The sequence below is a fragment of the Acartia tonsa genome, chromosome 13 (genome assembly GCF_053477335.1).
Source record: "Acartia tonsa isolate MP-2025a chromosome 13, ASM5347733v1, whole genome shotgun sequence".
Classification (NCBI taxonomy): domain Eukaryota; kingdom Metazoa; phylum Arthropoda; class Copepoda; order Calanoida; family Acartiidae; genus Acartia; species Acartia tonsa.
In genome coordinates this window covers 6,184,838-6,206,610 of record NC_137272.1, presented here as the reverse complement: position 1 = coordinate 6,206,610, position 21,773 = coordinate 6,184,838, and the positions used below count along the sequence as shown (strand labels likewise).

Sequence of the window (21,773 nt, the reverse complement as noted above, 5' to 3'; positions counted from 1 at the left end):
TTTAAAAGATCAAAAGTAGAATTAGATTTAGGTAAAAGTACCATTTTCAAGAAAACTCGAGTTTATATCAGTTTGACTGAATCAAAGCGTTTGATGTTGAAACAAAATGTACATTTTGAATCAGTTACTTTTCCTTATCAAGAAAATATATTCAGAAAATCAAAAGAATAATAAACAAATATATAGTACCAGCTTCTAACCCAGACATGTGAGATTTATAGTAATAATATGGGGAATGCCTTGGCCTATAAAATGGCCGAACTTATCCCCATAAAAACAAAAGTTTGATAGTGTTGAATTAAGTTACAACACCCTTACTCCCAAAAGAATACCATTGGCAATAAAAATTTGATATGTCAAGGGCGTGACATCAATATTAAGAGTAGCTGGAATGCCTTGGACCAAAGCAGGCGCAACTCAATACCATGCACAGTAAGGACTTCCAGACAAAGGTCGTGCAATCAAAATGGTTGTTTGTTGAATAATACTTAACCTAATACACAAGTGTTTGAACAGAAAAAGGAATTATTGGCTCTTCTTAGTTATACTTGGTGGTAGGATCTGATGACGTTAAGAGAGGGAGGGGACATTGGGCTGTTTATTACACTGGTCTTCAAAGCTTTATGAAAACGTTTTCTTATTCATTGGCTCAATAATTTTGGGGATTATACTGAATATTGATTGGTTGTCTTATTATGTTGAGTGTTCAAACATTTCACCCACTAATCTAAATCTACAGTGGTAATTTTTTGTATCATCATTAAGGATGTCAGCCATTGTCTTATCCCTTTAGATCCTGGGTTTATCGTTTCTCTTCCTCAAACATAAGAATATTGAAATATGGGTTCCCAGGGTGGGAGGGGAAATTGGTCTGTTTATAACACTAGTCACAAAAGTTTTAAATAACGTTGCCTAACAACTTTGGGTACTTTTGAATTTTGATTGGTTGATTCATTTAGTTGAGAGTTTCATTTATTAATTGAAATCTACAGAAGGAATAATTGTTTGTGTCATCATTGAGGATGTACATCAATAAATCGGCCATCGTCTTATCCCTTTTGATTCCTGATTAATTGCTAACCTGAACAGCTTGAAGTTTCTCCTTAATTGATTTCTTCTCTTCTTTCTCCTCATTATTTTCTTCCCCATCTTCGTCCTCCTACAATATTAGAATTGAATTGTCCTATCAATTTGAAACTTCTAATATGCTGATATTATTATCATCATTAATAGTTGTAAAATCTTATTGCAATGATATTAATCTAATAAAATGAGGGATATTGTTACACCGATGCAAATATATATCTAATTTCTTTTTATATGATAGCAGCTACGCCCTTAGAGTCCTCTAAAGGCAAGTAAAATGTTTTCTTTTCAATCTATGTCAAGATTAGTTTTGAACCAAAAAATATTTTTTCACCGCTAGTTGGGGTTAGTTATGTTTTTTTTCGTTGTCTTGCGATTCATCTTGGAAAGGTAATTGCACCCTCCCCAAAAATAGTTATAAACCTTCCAAGGAACGATGAGAAGCTACACTGTAAAGGAGAACCATATAGGTTTAGCGTTTAGCGAGATCCTTTTACTTCATAACAAGCATAAAATTACGCTTGCCAATAGCGTAAATTTATTACACAAACTAGATTTGTATGTACGACCTTAAAGTACGATTTACATAAAAATACATGGTACACTTGCCATAATATGACTAAGAACATACAAGATTACATTCACTTTCGCACAGAAACAGTTTTATAAACAGCATATGCTGTTAATAAAGTTGTAACGTTTTTATGTCTGAAGCTTAAGATCTCATTACTACTAAACCGATTGAGTTTATTTTCTAAATAAGCTTCTGTAATGGTTTTAGGCCATTGTATTTTCATAAATCTTTGGATTGATTTAAGCTATTTTACTAGCCCGTCTTTTCCAAAACAAAGCCTTCAGAGGCTAGGGGCGTAGGCGCTTGTTGTTTAAATAGCACAAACTTTACCTTTCCATTTTGTTCATTAGACACCACTGCTTATTATTCCCTATGCTATGGTGTATTATGAAAAAAAAGTAAAACTGTTTAAATGCGAAGCTTCTCTATGTTCGTATGTCCGCTCGCCAGTCCGTTTGAACTTCTGTAACTCCTATCGTTAACTGTAAGGTACAATTAAGAAAGCGTAGCAACTGTAAATTCGTTACCAGAAAGTCCCTACGTCAATTAAAAACATGATGATCTTTATAATTATTCATATAATCTGATTTTTAAAATAATGATTCCTAGGACAACTAGAAATGAATAATCTCTATAAAAAAGTACTAAAAATGTTAAAAAGTGTTAATGTTCATTTGTCCTATCGTCTGTTATAAAACCTTTGCTTTTATAGATGTAGTCATCCTTGTTGTTTTAAGAATATACGTAATTGAATACATACACCAAACATAACAAAGTACATATAACGAACATGCTGTACACAATAAATTCAATTTATTAAGTACCAGTACACACTATCCGCTATGAGTAATTCTTACTAGAAAGTTAGGAAACAAGGAGGAAATATTCCAGACAACTACCTACCCAACAATAGCAAGGACCCTTTAGCCAGCAGACAAGAATAAATTTCATTAAAATTATGCTTTCTCATTTAGGATGTTAGAAGTCTTTAGGTAATTTTCGTTGATTTGGTTAGTTTTTTATTGAAGGGTTAAATTGGCGTCAATCATTAAGTTCTATTGAGTTATTGTCTGTTTCATAAAATCAATAAGTAATTTCAAAACATTTTAGTTCATTTTATGCCTGTTTTTCACTTGTTTGGGCTTGGCAATGGTATGATTCCAGAGACTTAAGCTGATTTTAAAAGAACCAATACTAAATCGGGACATGGTCCTTGCCTTGAAGGGAAAGTTACATATTGCCCCCTCTATTCATTTACTTTGATAATAATAACATCAATAAGTAGCAAAATCACAAAGTATAAAAGTCAACCAGACAGATGGACAGCGTTAAATTTGGAAACAGCGTATAGTGTCCAATAAAAAATTATGTCATTCAATACAAATAACCAATGATAGGCCAGTATTGTAATTCATTGTAATTGACTAATGGTAAATTGTATACTGACTTATCATTGGTCATTTGTATTGTATAAAAGCCAATCAGACATACGGACAGCGTTGAATTTGGAAACAGCGTATAGTGTCCAATAAAAATTGAGTCAGAAAATAAAAATGACAAATGATAAGCCAGAATACATTGTCATTGACTAATGGTAAATTGTACACTGACTTATCATTGGTTATTTGTATTGTAGGATGTCATTTTTTTGGACACTATAAGCTGTTTCATAGATTTTTACAACAAACTTTAGACATCTATCTCTTATAGCAGCATTGAAATATTTTCATAAAATTCTTCAACATTGGGGAATAAACGGACGAATTCATTTCCCAACTTTAGGTTAAAAACTCCGGGAGTAATATGAGTAAAATTAAATTACCTCAGAAAAGTAGGAATCCTCTCGTTCTATGTGTCGCGGTTCTGAAAATAACAATAGTATATTGCAAAAAGATCCAAAGGGATAAGACAATGGCCGACAAATTTATGTACATCTCCAATGATGATACTCAAAATTAACCCTTCTGTAGATTAAAATTAGTAATTGAAACGTTTGAACACTCAACTTAATGATCTAACCAATAAAAATTTACTGAAGTCCTTAAAGTTGTAAATTCAACGAATAAACAAGGATGACAACATCCATAAAAGCGAAGCACTGAAACGGTAGAACAAACGGACATTAACACTTGTATAGTATCTGAACTGAAAAATCGGAACATAAATGTATTAATGTCGAATCAAAATTGTAGGTAAATTTGTTGAAAAACTGCTTAAAAACAGGATAATGTTTATGGACATACTTACATTTTTGGACTTGATTATAGAGTTGCTTCGCTTATAATATTGTTCTTTGTTGTCCCAGGAATCAATATACCAAAAATCAGACCAAACGGATAATTAAAACACTTGAAAATTTGTTGTTAAAAAAGTAGAAAAATCAACATGTTTAAAATGGACGTACGGACATTCTGGTAATGATTATAGAGTTGCTACGCTTTCTAAATCGTACCCAACTACTACAGGAATCATCATGCAAAGTTTGAAATCGATAGGACAATTTTAACATGCCTAAATTAACAAATAAAAGCTATCTATCTCGGACGGACCGACCCTAATTATAGAAAAGCTTCGCTTTTAAAAACGTTTTTATTAAACTTTTGGGACTAGTGTAATAAACAGCCTATTGTCCAATCACTTTCTGATATTGCAGCAAGTTCGCTAGTTGTCAAGTAGGGGTTGGAATATTTAACACACTTCATTATACAGCTAGAGACGTTAATAATGGTATAACTGTTATGCTTGACACAAATAAGTAAGTAAATAAAGTAAGTAATGTAAATAATGTAAGTAGAATGTCGTGGACAATATTTTTGTGCAACGCCTTAATACATTAAACTAAGATTGTACAATCAAAAGGCTGTATTTAAGAAGTGGATTTTAATTCACAGAAACCTTGTTGTAATTCGGTAAAATATCTCTCTATGTAACCCCCCCCCCCCCCCGCCTCTTTTATAAAAAGAAAATTTTTTCATTAGTCATAATATCCTACAAAAACATTCAAGTAATACATGAAAGATATTTATAATAATGTTTCTTTTAGGTTAGTTTTAAAAGTGTAGGGCCCCTTGGATGTAGCGGACAATGGTCAGTTAATTACATTAGACCCCAAAGTTGTATAAGAACGTTCTCTTATTCGTTGACCTAACAACTTTGGGGACTGTTGCTAAATTATGATTGGTTGATTGAAGTTGAGAGTCAAAACGTTTCTACCACTTACTGTAAATAGAATGGGTAATGTTTTATTTCATCATTGGGGATGTTTATAAATTTTTTGGCCATTGTCTTGTCCCTTTAGATCCCTTGATGGGTTAAGATAAGCAAAAAGATTTGAAGAATTCAAAAATAGTGTTAGAGGGCAGTGATCTAAAGGGAGAAGACAATGGCCGATAAATTAATGTACATCCCTAATGATGATACACAAAATTACCCCCTTTGTAGATTACAATTTGTGGTTAAAACGTTCGGACGCACATATTAATTATTTAACCAATCAAAATCTATTGAAGTCCCAAAAGTTGTTAAGTCAAGGAAGAAAAACTTTGGAGACTAGTGTAATATACAGCTAATGTCCCCTCCCTCCCTGGGTGGAGGGTAAAGTATGGGGGGGGGGGGGAGGGAATTAGAATGGTCCAATTCGAATGAAGGAGTATTTCCCTAATTCAATGTTAACATGTAATAATATAAATTCTACTCGAGAATATTACACAAATGTAATAAAAGAATTTAACATTAAACAAGGATGATCGAGTTCAAAGTTTTGACAATTTTTAATAAAAGAGATAAGGGTATAATGCAGGGTTCTAAAGGGATAAGACAATGGCCTATAAATTGATTTACATCCCCAATGATAAAATTACCCCTTCCTCCGTAACGTAAAATTGTTGGTTGAAACGTTTCTACACTCAACTTCATGAACCAACCAATCAAATTTTAAAAAGTCCCCAAAGTATTTAAGCCAAAATATTAGAAAACGTAATTATAAAACTTTGGGACTAGTGTAATAAACAGTCCAATGTCCCCTCCCTCCCTAGAATAAGAACCTTTTTGACTCTAACTTATTAGACAGGCAAGAATATATCCTTATAATAAAGTAACAGGATGTTTGTTTGTCTGTCTTTCTGTCTGTCTGTTTGTACCGATGGATCTTGCTTAACGCTGAAACAATATGGTTGTCTTTTACAGGGTAGCTTCTCATAGGTCCCGGGAAGGTTTATAACTATTTTGGGTACAACCATCCTCCCCAAAGAAATCGCCAAAAATAAAAAAAAGCCGCCCCGCGGATACATTGGCAAGAAGCTCAAAACAAAGCCATCTAGCGGCAAAAAAAATATTTTTGGTAAATAGCTAATTTTGACATAGATTGAAACAATTTTAAGTGTCCCTAGAGGCCTCTAGGGGCGTAGTCGCTAGGTCTATTTATAATACTACTAAACAGGATTGTTATTTTTATCAAAAAGAAATTCATATTTAACAAGTAAAGTTGATTCTTCTTCTTTATACCAAGTCGATTACTCTAAGCTTATAAGACTGACATAAATTAAGCATTACTTATAGAGAAGCTTCGCTCCAAAAGACATGCTTTGCATTTAAATGTATTTGGTTCTTAGCTTTTAAGAGATTATATAAAAGTCTTAGGTTTTATAGAAATTCTTTTAAAAAATAATTCTAAATTGAATTTAAAAAGACAACAAGGCCTTACATGGCCATTACACGAAAAGATAATGAAAAAACTTATGCTGTTTTTTTATTTACAGACTTGAAAATCACTTAGAATAACCAGTTTTAGTTATAAAAAGGACAGGACTAAATAGATAATCTATTTAATAAAGTTGCAGGATGTCTATCTGTCTGTCTGTTTGTCCGACTATCTGTACCGATGGATCTCGCTCACCGCTAACCCGAAAGGGTTCTCCTTTACAGGGTAGGTTCTCGTAGATCCTGGGAGGGTTTATAAATTTTTGGGGAGGGTACCACTACTTTTCCAAGAGAAATCTACCCTAGTATAAAATAACCCTCAAAAAAAAAATTATTTTATAAAATTTTTATATACTTAAATTGAAAATGGGTTCGGGGGGATTATCGAATTCAACTTTCCGCCCTCCTCAAGTGCCCCCAGCCTCTAGGGGCGTAGCAGCTAGTTACCTATAGAGTAAGGGTATCCCATAGTGTAGTGGTTAGCGCACTACGCTGTGGTTGGGAGAAACCGAGTTCAAGTCCCCACATAGACTCTGAACTTGGTTGACAAATGCTGTCGCAATTTGTCAGATTATTATCACGCAACCTTTCCAAAGATGCCCTAGGGTTGTAAGGGGGGAGATTTGTAGGAAGTTAGGATTCTACAAATCAAGCAGCTCTAACCATGCTTTCCCTCATCCATGCCTCTCGTATGAGAGTGCCATTAATTAGGGTGGCTTAATATGGAACACCTGCCAAAACTTTAGCCCAGGGTGATGTAATAATTGAGTAGCTTCCACGAGAATTGCGGGTCAGCTTGTAATGTAACATAGAATACAATCAGCTGTGCGCGAAGCTTACCAATCTAAGATTGGCCAAAGGATTCTCACTTCCAGTCTCCGTGTGCATCTGAGTCCTAACTTCAGATAATCATGGCTACAACAACAACAACCTATAGAGTACATCCGCTACTAAAAAAAGACTTACCTAAGTATGTAATGATGAAATATTGTTTGATGAAAATGAGAAGAAGAGCCACCGTCAACATGTAGGGCTCGAAATAATACGTCAGGGTCATGAAACTTACGAAAGCTGAAAAAAAGAATTTATAAATTTTACACAGTTGTCCGCGTATATGAACATAAAATAAAGTTCGGAAAATAGTCCCTTTCCCTTGGTCGTATTTTTAAAATGACTTTTTATAGATTATTTTAGGTTAGGTTAGGTTATATTGGGTTAAGTGATTGCCCCACAGGGTTAGGTAATTGGCCCCGCAGGGTTAGAGCCCCCCACAGGGGCTAGAAATAGGAGAAAAGCTACTGTGAAAAAAAACGAAGAATCGCCCCATAAGGTGCGATGTTACGAAAAGGACTATACCCTAAAGTTCTTACCTGACCTGAAATAAATTAAATCTATTGAAAAATGTAATTGGAAATTGAATCATAGAGAAAAAAATAAAAGAGAGGAATCGAAGCAACTAGAAGACGAAAATAGGCAGTGGGCCTAGAGGCCTACTCAGCGCTGTTGCCGCGCTAAAATTTATTGCTATTCCACTACTTTTCAAATGGGAGGATTACAAATTTTTAAAAAAAATATTTTTTTACTTTTTACTATTTCCATATTTAGGGCAAGAATATTAGATTAGATATTTTCGTTTTAATGTTTTAATTAAAAATTACATAGAATTTTATTTTTATTTAAAAAAATTTGTTCATGAAAGATGAATCCTTCTATTTCTAAAAAGGGGGAAATTTTTTTCATAATGAACATTCAGCTTATTCTGACCGCCCACGGCTGTTTGCTAAATATCGCTTTTCTTTTTATTCACATTATTATTTATGATTGACTTACAAAAAGCCCTGGGCGGCTTTTGATTTTCGTCTGCTTCTAAATTTAGGGATGGGGAAGTAGTATTTTACCATGAAAAAGGGGTGAGTATTCATCCTCTTATCCTTTTTCCTTATGAAATTGAATAAACCCTTTTTTGAATTTTAACAAAAAGATTAGATACTATTAAGCCAAAATGTTTATATTCCGGTGCAAGTCATAAGAGGCGATCAATTAAAATAATCGCCCCTTATTAAGCGATGTCACGAAAGGGACTATACCCCAATATGCTTGTAAGAGTTAAGAAACCTAAAGAGATAGAACAATGAAAAAGGAAATTGATGTTCACCTCCAATTACGACTTACAAAATTATATTGATTATATTGATTACTTCGTCCTTTGATATATATATATAGATATAGAGAGATAGATAAAAATGAATTACCTATAATACTTCGGCCTTTGTGCTCCCACTCAAGGCAAGAGTTTATAAATACTCCAAAATTTACAATTTCTATGAAAAAAAACATTTTATCTTTACAGAATCTATACATAACTAAACTGTTTTATTTCTCCTTTGTATTCGGAGCTGATATGTTGATTTTTTCCTTGTTGGGGAATAGAATAGTTGGTTCCCGTCCTTTTTATGAATATTCTCCTTTGTAGTGGGACAAATAACTCAAAAATCAGCCATGTGACGTCATAAAATGAGGGAGATGAGAGGAGAAGTGCGAAATAAAACGCCTAAAAAAAGATGGATAAACCCTCATTTATATGACATCACATGGCTGATTTTTGAGTCACTTTGTTCCAGTACTCTTCTTTAAATAAGATTCAAAGGCAGGTTTTCAACTATTTTCCAAATTATAAGTAATATTGTCTAGATCACTTTATAATAGAAAATTACAACTACTTTTTTTTCTAAAACGGTTGTAGGCCCCACAGGAAATAGGCCCCGCAGGGACTAACAATGGGAGAAAAGCTACTGTGAAACTACGACGAATCCCGCAACTTCGTTTTCTTTCCATAATCCATAACTTCTATATTATGAGTATAAGGAACGCCTTTCCATGCACAATTTCAACCTCTAGACAAAGGTCGTGCAACCAAAAGATTGGATGTCTGCTATGTGTTATATGATAAAGATATGTAGTAGTCTTTAAATAAATCTATAACTATTACACGTGATATAATATCGTCATAATAAACTTATGAATTATTGAAATCGCGAAAAAATCGCGAAACCTCTCTTTACTAATTCTCAAAATCAAAATAAAATGTTTTTTTTTCCTAAAATGATTGCTTTAATCCTCATCACGTTGTTGATGAAAACTGCGCGTTTGAACTTATCAGCGGATCTCTAAAAGTAAAAAATTTACAAATTAGCTAATAAACAAGGATAAGTAGATTAATATGTAGGCAAATTTTATTTTAGATTGTCATTTATGGCTTATTTTGCATATAGAGACCTCTAGGGGCACTTGAAGAGGTTGAGTTAAATTCGACCACCCCCCCCCCATTTCCAATTAAGTTTTAGGAAACTCAAGATAAATTTTGTTGTGGGGGGTAATTTTTTTTTCTAGGGTTGCGATTTCTCTTGAGAGGGTGGTGGTACTCTCCCTCAAAATAGTTATAAACCCCCTTTTCCAGGACCTGTGAGAAGCTCCCCTGTAAAGAAAAAAACGTATCGGTTCAGCGGTTAACGAGATCCTTCGGTACAAACAGATAGACATCCTGTTACTTTATTATAAGGATTCTTGAATTCTAATCGTATATACTTCAATAATTACCTAACCCTTATGTTTTCAATTATTTTTTCTTGTCAAAAAATCACAAATAGTCAGGATAAAAAATGAATCTTTTAAGATTTTCATGAGAGATTTGTTATTTTTTTTGTAGTCATGAACGCATTCTAATTTCTAATTGTAAAAATAAACTTTACCTTGTACACATGGTGTTTTGGATGTAAAGTGGCAAAAACAGCTCTGAAATAAAAATATAATATTTATAAAAGGGTTACTTTTTAACACCAAGGTTTAAGTAATTTATTGCGCCTGTTTATGAACCAAGGTAATGTCGCTCTACTCTTCCTTTTAGTGAAAGAAGCGTGTAACTTTTTAACGTCTCTAGTATGTCATGGTACATTAACGACGGAAACAATCAAGTAACACACATCAGACTACCATATTCTAAAAGCAAAAAATTTCAACTTGTTGATAAAAAGCCGGGGTCCTGCCACTTCTAACACTAGCAAAAATACAGTCACTGTGTTTTGACAAAAATTGGGTGTATTTTTGTCAATTTCGTTTTTGGCTGTATTTTTGGCAATATTTTTTTTATCCACTGTCAGAATTACACCTTTACCGCTGTCATGAACACAGTAAATTTGACAATAAATATATCTGTGTTTATGACAGTAGGTTGACTGCAATTTTTGCTTGTCGTAGATCCGCCATGTACCTGAAAAGCTTACCTAAAGGTGTTCCAGATGAAAAAGAATTCTAGCTGGATCTGAGGAGAAAGGCCTTTGGCACGACAACGAAGCTTCTTATCCTAAAAAAAATTTCAACGTTTTTAATAGCGAATTTTTTTTTGCAGCAAATTAAATGCAAGTACTGAAACTCTATAAATGTAATTATTAATTTATTTGTCCTACTGTTTGACTTTAAGGCCTATTTTTTATGAATGTTATCATCTTTGTTTACTTTGAATTTGAAGCAAATATATTCTATACATATGAAAAAAAAAGTCATTTTAATTTACACACTGTGTCTGATTATATTTGATTTGTGGTTGAATTTTTTTGTCTATGATTATCAACTTGTTAAAATATTAGTAAAAGTATCTATTTGTAATTTTATTAAGAATAATAGAATTCTAGACATTTTTTCCTTTTCTAAAGTAAAATAGCATAATGATATCAAATTTGGCAACATATTTCATTTCATTTCTTATTTTTACTAGAGATAAATATTCTGCAGAAATTTTATTTGGCAAATGCTTCACTTTTGTTCAGATTAACATAAAGTATACTAACTCTGCTGAAGGTCAGGGATCTAAAGGAATAAGACAATGACCGATTAGTTGATGTAAACCCCCAATGATGCTACACAACATTACCCCTTCTGTAGATTAACAGTAGTGGTTGAAACGTGTGGACTCTAACATTAATGAACCAACCAATCAAAACTTTATAAAACTCCCCTAGGTTAACAAGCCAACGAAAAAACTTTGGAGACTAGTGTAATATTCAACCAAATATCCCCCCCTCTCGTGTCAGTAAATGATATGATAAAATAGAAAACTAGTCATAATTATTTTATTAGAACAGCGTTTTTATGAAAGGTAGAAAGTGTACATATCAGAAAGGAGGGAGAGGACATAGGAATGTAAATTCTTATAGTACCTAAATTTTATAACCACGCTCTCTCATTCACTGGCTTAGTTTAACAAAGTTTGATTTGTTGATACCAACTAACAGTGTCTAAACTATTCAACCAATTTTAATTCTCAGAAGAGATAATTTTGTACATCATTTAACCGTTTGTTGTCTTACCCGTAAAGATTCCTAACCAGCCAGACTTTATTAAATTATTCTTTTTTACCTTTAAGGCATACCAGCATTTTTCACCGTTCTTCATCTAAAATATAAAAAACTAAATTATTACTTTATAAATTTTGGTGCATTAATTTTTAATAAGAAAATATCAGTCAATCTATGATTGCTAGGGAGTTCGCGCTTAGGTGTTTCCATATGTTGACTCGAATTTCTATGATATAATTTGGGACATCTGCCATACTCAGCAAAGGTGAGGTAGTGTGGTATTCGCCACCCAATGCCCCTAGTTGTAGGTTCTGTTCACACCGCCGTAATACCCGAACTCAGTAACGGCTGATAACTGCGGCCGCTACTACATTAGTATTAATATTAGAAAGAGCTCTCATGAGATGGCGGGTCAAGTCATAATTTGCTTAAACGTTTATCTGGCAATTTTCCTTTAGAACATTATCTCAACCTACTCCAAGATGACTTAGGTCAAAACATTAAGAAACTATGGTAAATCAAACAATCAAGATTGATGAAAAAAGCGCCACAATTGAATAGTAGCTTTGCTTACAAAAAAAAAACTCTGGGTTTCTAAAATGCTTGGCAAAGGATGAAAAATGTAATTTATTAAATTACCTAATCAAAATCTCTCTGAATTAGAAAAGGAACTCATTTGCATGAAAATTACAGAGTAAATTTGCTTTCAGTGTGCAATTACTTCCACAAAAAGAAAAGTATAATAAAACCGCTAAAAATGACAATATTTACGTACCAAAACAGCAGTTTTATCATATAAGCCAATAATCGTATTATCATAACTTATAATGGGATGCTTCTCATAACAAAACGTTTGTTAAAATACTTTTAAAAAAAAATTGACATTAATTTTCAGTGGTGAGGAGACTTTTGACATGAAATCACACTCGTACCCAAAGTTTTAGAACACAGTAATAGTGTCTGACTGATTATGACGTAACAAAAAAAATTAGCCAATGAGAGGCCACTATAAATTTTACCATTGGTCAATAACGGCCTCTCATTGGCTAATTTTTTTCTGTTACGTCATGATCAGTTAGACACTATTACTGTGTTCAAAGTTTTATGAACACGTCTGATTATCCTAAAACTCTAGGTACTTTTAAGAAGTCTTGATTGGTTTTTACAAACTAGTGTCCAAACTTTTCAACCAATAGATTTATGCTTCAGAAGTGTTAATTTATTTTTAATCATTTGGACTGTTTACAAATTTATCGTCCGTTGTCTTATCTCTGAAGATCCCTAAAGGTCTTATTACTGTTGTTATTTGGGCGGAATTAAACAGTTAGGGAGTTGAATTCATTTTTATAGAAGCAGAAATATAATCTATGATTACGGTTTGGACCCTTTAAAACTGTAATCTACCTTTCCACTTTCCCCTCTCTTGGTGAAGATATCTTCAACGCCGATACGATTTTTGAAATTTAAGATTCCACTTTTGCCTCTCTTGGTGAAGATATCTTCAACAAGAGAGACAAAAGTGGAATCTTATATTTCAAAAATCGTATCGGCGTTGAAGATATCTTCACCAAGAGAGGGGAAAGTGGAAGGGTAGATTACAGTTTTAGAGGGTCCAAACCATAATCATAGATTATATTTCTGCTTCTATAAAAATGGATTCAACTCCCTAACTGTTAAAGGCAAATTTTTCAATTCAAATAAAATTTGCTTTAACCAAAAAATCTTTTTATATAAATTAAAAAATAAAATCTATAAACATATTTTTTGTTTGTTTGATTTAATTACGCACCTTAATGAAGTTGATACAGAAGAGACGTTGGTTAAATACTTTGTAGATACAACCATAAGGGGGCGGAAGGGGGTGTCAGCACCCACGGTAAAATTGCAATTGGTCTGACCTACCCTTTTTTTCACCTTCACAAGAAATACACCCCCCCCCTAGCCAAACCCTGTGCATGCCATTAATACACCGTAAAGTTTATTATGTACAGAGAAAATTAAATACAAAACAGGGGAAACAAATCTGTATAGAACACTATGGATATAACTAACAAGAACACTATGGATATAACTAACAAGAACACTATGGATATAACTAACAAGAACACTATGGATATAACTAACAAGAACACTATGGATATAACTAACAAGAACACTATGGATATAACTAACAAGAACACTATGGATATAACTAACAAGAACACTATGGATATAACTAACAAGAACACTATGGATATAACTAACAAGAACACTATGGATATAACTAACAAGAACACTATGGATATAACTAACAAGAACACTATGGATATAACTAACAAGAACACTATGGATATAACTAACAAGAACACTATGGATATAACTAACAAGAACACTATGGATATAACTAACAAGAACACTATGGATATAACTAACAAGAACACTATGGATATAACTAACAAGAACACTATGGATATAACTAACAAGAACACTATGGATATAACTAACAAGAACACTATGGATATAACTAACAAGAACACTATGGATATAACTAACAAGAACACTAAGGATATAACTAACAAGAACACTATGGATATAACTAACAAGAACACTATGGATATAACTAACAAGAACACTATGGATATAACTAACAAGAACACTATGGATATAACTAACAAGAACACTATGGATATAACTAACAAGAACACTATGGATATAACTAACAAGAACACTATGGATATAACTAACAAGAACACTATGGATATAACTAACAAGAAAACTATAGATATAACTAACAAGAACACTATGGATATAACTAACAAGAACACTATGGATATAACTAACAAGAACACTATGGATATAACTAACAAGAACACTATGGATATAACTAACAAGAACACTATGGATATAACTAACAAGAACACTATGGATATAACTAACAAGAACACTATGGATATAACTAACAAGAACACTATGGATATAACTAATAAGAACACTATAGATATAACTAACAAGAACACTATGGATATAACTAACAAGAACACTATGGATATAACAACTAACAAGAACACTATGGATATAACTAACAAGAACACTATGGATATAACTAACAAGAACACTATGGATATAACTAACAAGAACACTATGGATATAACTAACAAGAACACTATGGATATAACTAACAAGAACACTATGGATATAACTAACAAGAACACTATGGATATAACTAACGAGAACACTATGGATATAACTAACAAGAACACTATGGATATAACTAACAAGAACACTATGGATATAACTAACAAGAACACTATGGATATAACTAACAAGAACACTATGGATATAACTAACAAGAACACTATGGATATAACTAACAAGAACACTATGGATATAACTAACAAGAACACTATGGATATAACTAACAAGAACACTATGGATATAACTAACAAGAACACTATGGATATAACTAACAAGAACACTATGGATATAACTAACAAGAACACTAAGGATATAACTAACAAGAACACTATGGATATAACTAACAAGAACACTATGGATATAACTAACAAGAACACTATGGATATAACTAACAAGAACACTATGGATATAACTAACAAGAACACTATGGATATAACTAACAAGAACACTATGGATATAACTAACAAGAACACTATGGATATAACTAACAAGAACACTATGGATATAACTAACAAGAAAACTATAGATATAACTAACAAGAACACTATGGATATAACTAACAAGAACACTATGGATATAACTAACAAGAACACTATGGATATAACTAACAAGAACACTATGGATATAACTAACAAGAACACTATGGATATAACTAACAAGAACACTATGGATATAACTAACAAGAACACTATGGATATAACTAACAAGAACACTATGGATATAACTAATAAGAACACTATAGATATAACTAACAAGAACACTATGGATATAACTAACAAGAACACTATGGATATAACAACTAACAAGAACACTATGGATATAACTAACAAGAACACTATGGATATAACTAACAAGAACACTATGGATATAACTAACAAGAACACTATGGATATAACTAACAAGAACACTATGGATATAACTAACAAGAACACTATGGATATAACTAACGAGAACACTATGGATATAACTAACAAGAACACTATGGATATAACTAACAAGAACACTATGGATATAACTAACAAGAACACTATGGATATAACTAACAAGAACACTATGGATATAACTAACAAGAACACTATGGATATAACTAACAAGAACACTATGGATATAACAACTAACAAGAACACTATGGATATAACTAACAAGAACACTATGGATATAACTAACAAGAACACTATGGATATAACTAACAAGAACACTATGGATATAACTAACAAGAACACTATGGATATAACTAACAAGAACACTATGGATATAACTAACAAGAACACTATGGATATAACTAACAAGAACACTATGGATATAACTAACAAGAACACTATGGATATAACTAACAAGAACACTATGGATATAACTAACAAGAACACTATGGATATAACTAACAAGAACACTATGGATATAACTAACAAGAACACTATGGATATAACTAATAAGAACACTATAGATATAACTAACAAGAACACTATGGATATAACTAACAAGAACACTATGGATATAACAACTAACAAGAACACTATGGATATAACTAACAAGAACACTATGGATATAACTAACAAGAACACTATGGATATAACTAACAAGAACACTATGGATATAACTAACAAGAACACTATGGATATAACTAACAAGAACACTATGGATATAACTAACGAGAACACTATGGATATAACTAACAAGAACACTATGGATATAACTAACAAGAACACTATGGATATAACTAACAAGAACACTATGGATATAACTAACAAGAACACTATGGATATAACTAACAAGAACACTATGGATATAACTAACAAGAACACTATGGATATAACAACTAACAAGAACACTATGGATATAACTAACAAGAACACTATGGATATAACTAACAAGAACGCACCTTGAGCAGAGGTATGTTAAGGCGGCCTAGAAATTCAGATTTGTGGTTCTTATCCTCGTCCATAACAGTTATCTGCAGCACAGAATGTATATCCTAAAATAACAGATGTAGTGCCAATGGTTCCAAAGGCTAAAACGTTGAAAATAATGGATCATGGAAAGAAAATGAAGTAGCGGGTTTCGTCGTATTTTCACAATAGTTTTTCCTCCAATTTCTAGCCCTTGTGGTGGGCTCTAACCTTGAGGGGGCCAATTTCTTAACCTTACGGGGCAATCATTATCATTTACCTAACCTAAAATAACCTCTTAAAAGCTACTGTGAAAATAAGAAGGAACCCGTTACTTTGTTTTCTTTCCATGATCCAAAATAATTATTTTTAGTTTATGATTCGAAATGTCGAATGGGGAAACCTGATTTTTCTGCTGCTATTTTAGATAGACGGCTGAAAATTGGATTAAAGATTCCCTCAAATAACGAGCATTCAGAATATAATTTACTTGTTCCGTTGGTCTGTTGGTCATATTACAAAAGAAAAAATACATACTATTTCTAAAAATAAAAGTGTCGTGGTTTATATATTTCTACTAGCGGCTTCGCCCCTAGCCTCTAGGGGCTGTGCCCCAAGAGGTTTGATCAACCTAATTTTTCGTATTTTAGATTTTAAAAGAAAATTTTAGATTTTTTTTTTTGGGGGGGGTGTTTTTCATTTTTTGGGGGGGTTGGGGGTGTCCCACCCCCCAAGAAAATAGCTTAAAACCATCACAGGACCAGTAGGTATATTCCCTGAAGAGTAGAGCCCAATCGGTTCAGTGGTTACTGAGATCTTAAGCTTCAGACGGACGGACAGACAGACGGACAGACAGACATACAGACAGACATCGTTCTACTTTGTATTATAGATATATTTCAAATTTATGATCACAGATATATCTGCTCTTCAACTCACTTTAATTTAGAACACAGTAATAGTGTCTGACTGATTATGACGTAACAAAAAAAATTAGCCAATGAGAGGCCGTTATTTATCAATGGTAAAATTTATAGTGGCCTCTCATTGGCTAATTTTTTTTGTTACGTCATAATCAGTCAGACACTATTACTGTGTTCTTTAATTTACATTGGTTTCGCTGCCCACGGATGTTGTCATTCTTTCTTTTGTGTTTATGAGAAACTTTTCATTTACTAAGTATATTTGCGATTACTTTTATTTAATGAAATCTTCCAATTTTTAACATTTACAAAACAGCCTGCTATATTGCTTCAAGATCCATGTCAGATCTATATAGGAAATAAACGTCTATAAATGAGCTCGAGTCTTCCAATGGTAAAGTGTTTAAAACTCATAGTGCTCCAATAATCCTCATTAAGCTCTTATTGACCAAAGCGATAAGACCTTTATCCTATTTGTTTATGGAATGAATTAAATTTTTTCACTTCATGTAGATATTTGAATTACATTGAAGTATTTAATCCTTATTTCATAAATAAATAATATACGTTCATAATAGAGTAAATCTAAGAAAACTGTATTTTAATAGAATTCGATTGTGGCGACACTTCCTTTGTGTTAAAATATTAAAACTAAAATTTTAATCATATTAACCCTTTGGTGATGGTAATGTGAAAAAAATATGATTGAAAAAATCTTTTTAAAATCATTTAAATTAATAAATATTTACTTCTTTCTTTTAAATAGTAATGGCGAGGGAGGAAAATTGATTTATTGAGAAATAGATAAATAGATATGTACTTATAGAAAACTAGCCAATAGCGATATAGTTATATTGAGCCAACTCTAGTATTCAATATTTAAGGCCAAAGTTCTATAACTTGTAAAATTGTAAAGAGTGAAAAATAGTCAACATTTTTTAAAATTTATTGCGGATTTAAAAATATTTTATAGCGTTACTGATATCACCCATTGAATTAAATTCGTTGATTGTAAACCTAAAATTTTGGCAGGTATAGTTTCTATTGTTTACCTTTACTGGAAGATGAAAGACTTTGTTCCAGACAGGATCCAGTGTCTTGTAGTCTGTCTGGGTCATCACTCTAAAAGGTTTATATATCACTAGCGGCTACGCCCCTAGAGACATCTAGGAGCACTTTTGGAGAGGGGTGTTTTTTGGTGAGAGTTTTTTTCTAGGGGCAATTTCTTTTGAGATGGTAGTGCTAATTTCCCTTAAAATAAATAATACCTTCCAAGGACCTGCGAGAAGCTACCCTGTAAAAGAGAACCTAATCGGGTCAGCGGTTAGTGAGATCTTTTGGTACAAACATATAAACACATAGACAGACAAACATCCTATAATGATTAAGATTTTAACATTAAATATCTATCTATCTGCACTAGATGACCTAAGGATTAGTTCATGTGGAATAAAGAAACCTGAAGTCTTTTATAGTGCCTATAAAAAAATACGTCAGACTGGCCTACCATTGGTCAAATAAAATGTATACTGGTTTTCCAATGGTTTAGTCTGAGTATTGGTCATTTGTATTGTACTACGATACTTTTTTAGGCAATTAAAAGAGCTTCCATAAACCTGACACCTAAATATTAAAGTTTATACAAAAAATAAAGGTTTTTGTTAATTTTACCCTGGCCTAGGTTAATGTAGCTTATATCGGGTACAGGGTACCCCTACAGGCTTACACGACCCCCGTAAGGGTTTAAGCAAAAAGACCCACCCCCACCTCCTTGATTTTAATTTATTTTAAAAAGCAAGGGTATCTGAGTGGTTCCCGATGCAATTTATGTAAATATTATCACGCAACCCTCTTTTCCAAAGCCATAATGTTATTTACCTAGTATTATAAACAGCTTTCTGCGGATATAAAAATGTACATTTATAAGATTAACAGTTTTGTTAGCCCCAAGAAGCATAAGGCACCAGCTAACAAAACTGGTTTTAGTATTATGATTGTACATTTAATAAATTTGTAGAAAATTGGATATAATGCGATGCTATACATAATTCTCAGAATGACAGAGAACCGGTTCTAATCCAGCGGATATTAATCGGTTTGGAAGCCATACTGGAATATTATTTACCTGGTGTTATCCACCTCTATAACACAGAAAGGATCTGAGCTGCCTCCGAGATCTGCGGCCACAAGACCTCTGCCCTGGTATACCTGAACATTTTTTACAAGAATTAACTTGAATGTAATGCTAACATGGGGCTTTTAAAGAAATAACTATGCATTTTTTCATGTGTTTGTGTTTTACTTCAGGTCTAGTTAGGTAAGGTTATTTTAGGTACAGGGTAGCCTCACAGGGTTATGGCACTGCAGGTTAAACATAAAGAATACCAGCTCCTTCAATTTATTTAAATATAGGAAAGATGGCTTTTGTGCTCGCTGGCCATTTTTGAAGGAATACATCAAAAACTATTTAAAGGAATATGATAATAATACGGTACTACGTCAAACACTAGATACGTCAAACAGTAGATGCGACAAACGCTAGACAGACAAACAGTAGATGCGTCAAACGCTAGACAGACAAACAATAGATGCGTCAAACACTAAACTGCGACAAACAGTAGAATTTTGAATTTCGCGACAAACGATAGAATTCTTAAAGTGCGACAAACACTAGAAGCGACATACGCTAGAATTTAAACTTATAAAATATTCATTGATATTTTCGTTCATAAATACTAAATTCAAAAATCTATCAATGCAGGGATCTAAAAGGATAAGATAATTGCCGAAAAATCTATGTACATAGCGTAAAATTAGTGGTTGAAACGTTTGAACACTCAACTTTTTAACCAACCAATCAAAATTAATTCATGTAACAAAAGTTGTTTAGTCAATGAATAAAAAAACGTTCGTATAAAACTTTGAGGACTAGTGTTATAAACAGCCCATTGTCCCCTCTCGCTCTGCTATCATTGTCCTTTCCCTGCAGATTTACCCCAAGAGGTTGATAATTTTGTTGTTGTTGGGGGGTGGTTGGGAGTGTCTCACCCCCCAAGAAAATAGCTTAAAACCATCACAGGACCATTAGGTATATCCCTGAAGAGTAGAGCCTATTAGTATCAGCGGTTACCGGGATCCTAAGCTCAAGACGGGCATACAGAGATCATTCTACTTTGTATTATAGATATAATAGGATTAATTCTAGCGTTTGTCGTATCTGTTGTTTGTCGCCTTTAGAAAAAATCTAGTGTTTGTCATATTCTAGCGTTTGTCGCATTCTAGCGTTTGTCGTATCTAGCGTATGTCGTGCCTAGGGTTTGTCTGTCTACTGTTTGTCTGTCTAGCGTTTGTCGCATCTACTGTTTGACGTATCTAGGGTTTGACGTAGTACCAATAATACATACTTAAATAAAATATTATTTCCTTTTTTTCCTGCAACAAGGAGAATCATAGAGTATTAAAAACTATATTTCAAATATCTTTTTTGCTTTCAGGATTTTTTTTGCAGAAAAATGATAATATCAAGAGATAGAGGAGACAATGGGCTGTTTATTACACTAGTCCCCAAAGTTATATAATAACGTTTTAATATTCGTTGGCTTAACAACTTTGAGGACATTTAATTAACATTAATAACATTAATTAATTAATTTGATTTGGATGAATTATTAAGTTGAGTGTCCAAACGTTCTAACCGCTAATAGTAATCTACAAAATGGTATTAACATTGGGGATTTACATCAATTCATCGGTCATTGTCTTATCCCTTAACATCCCTGAAAAGGTATACCTTTAAAATAAGATAGCCCACATCATCAATATTGGCTTAACAACTTTGAAGATATTTAATTTATTTGGTTTGGATGGTTTATTAAGTTGAGTGTCCAAACGTTCTAACCACTAATTGTAATCTACAAAATGGTATTAACATTGGGGATTTACATCAATTCATCGGTCATTGTCTTATCCCTTTAGAACCCTGAATAGGTATACCTTTAGAATAAGATAGCCCACATCATCAATATCAAACAATGATTTCTTCATGGAATATCTATCCCTACAATATGGTAAAGATAAAATT

At 32.7% G+C, this 21,773-nt stretch overlaps 1 protein-coding gene across 9 annotated transcripts in view; it reads right to left on the bottom strand.

Moving 5' to 3' along the window:
- LOC145334908 (multiple C2 and transmembrane domain-containing protein-like) overlaps window positions 1–21,773 on the bottom strand; it is a 159,323-nt gene that overhangs the window by 11,468 nt on the left and 126,082 nt on the right. For all 9 annotated transcript variants that reach the window (XM_080180532.1, XM_080180531.1, XM_080180530.1 and 6 more), the window contains 12 exons: window positions 21,686–21,749; window positions 19,818–19,900; window positions 18,745–18,814; window positions 16,763–16,855; window positions 11,771–11,806; window positions 10,639–10,718; window positions 10,108–10,150; window positions 9,459–9,525; window positions 8,611–8,682; window positions 7,325–7,429; window positions 3,483–3,523; window positions 1,082–1,159 (listed from right to left, as the gene is read on the bottom strand). In XM_080180532.1, the coding sequence (XP_080036658.1) occupies window positions 1,082–1,159; window positions 3,483–3,523; window positions 7,325–7,429; window positions 8,611–8,682; window positions 9,459–9,525; window positions 10,108–10,150; window positions 10,639–10,718; window positions 11,771–11,806; window positions 16,763–16,855; window positions 18,745–18,814; window positions 19,818–19,900; window positions 21,686–21,749 (832 nt within the window). The remainder of the gene's footprint in view (window positions 1–1,081; window positions 1,160–3,482; window positions 3,524–7,324; window positions 7,430–8,610; window positions 8,683–9,458; window positions 9,526–10,107; window positions 10,151–10,638; window positions 10,719–11,770; window positions 11,807–16,762; window positions 16,856–18,744; window positions 18,815–19,817; window positions 19,901–21,685; window positions 21,750–21,773) is intronic.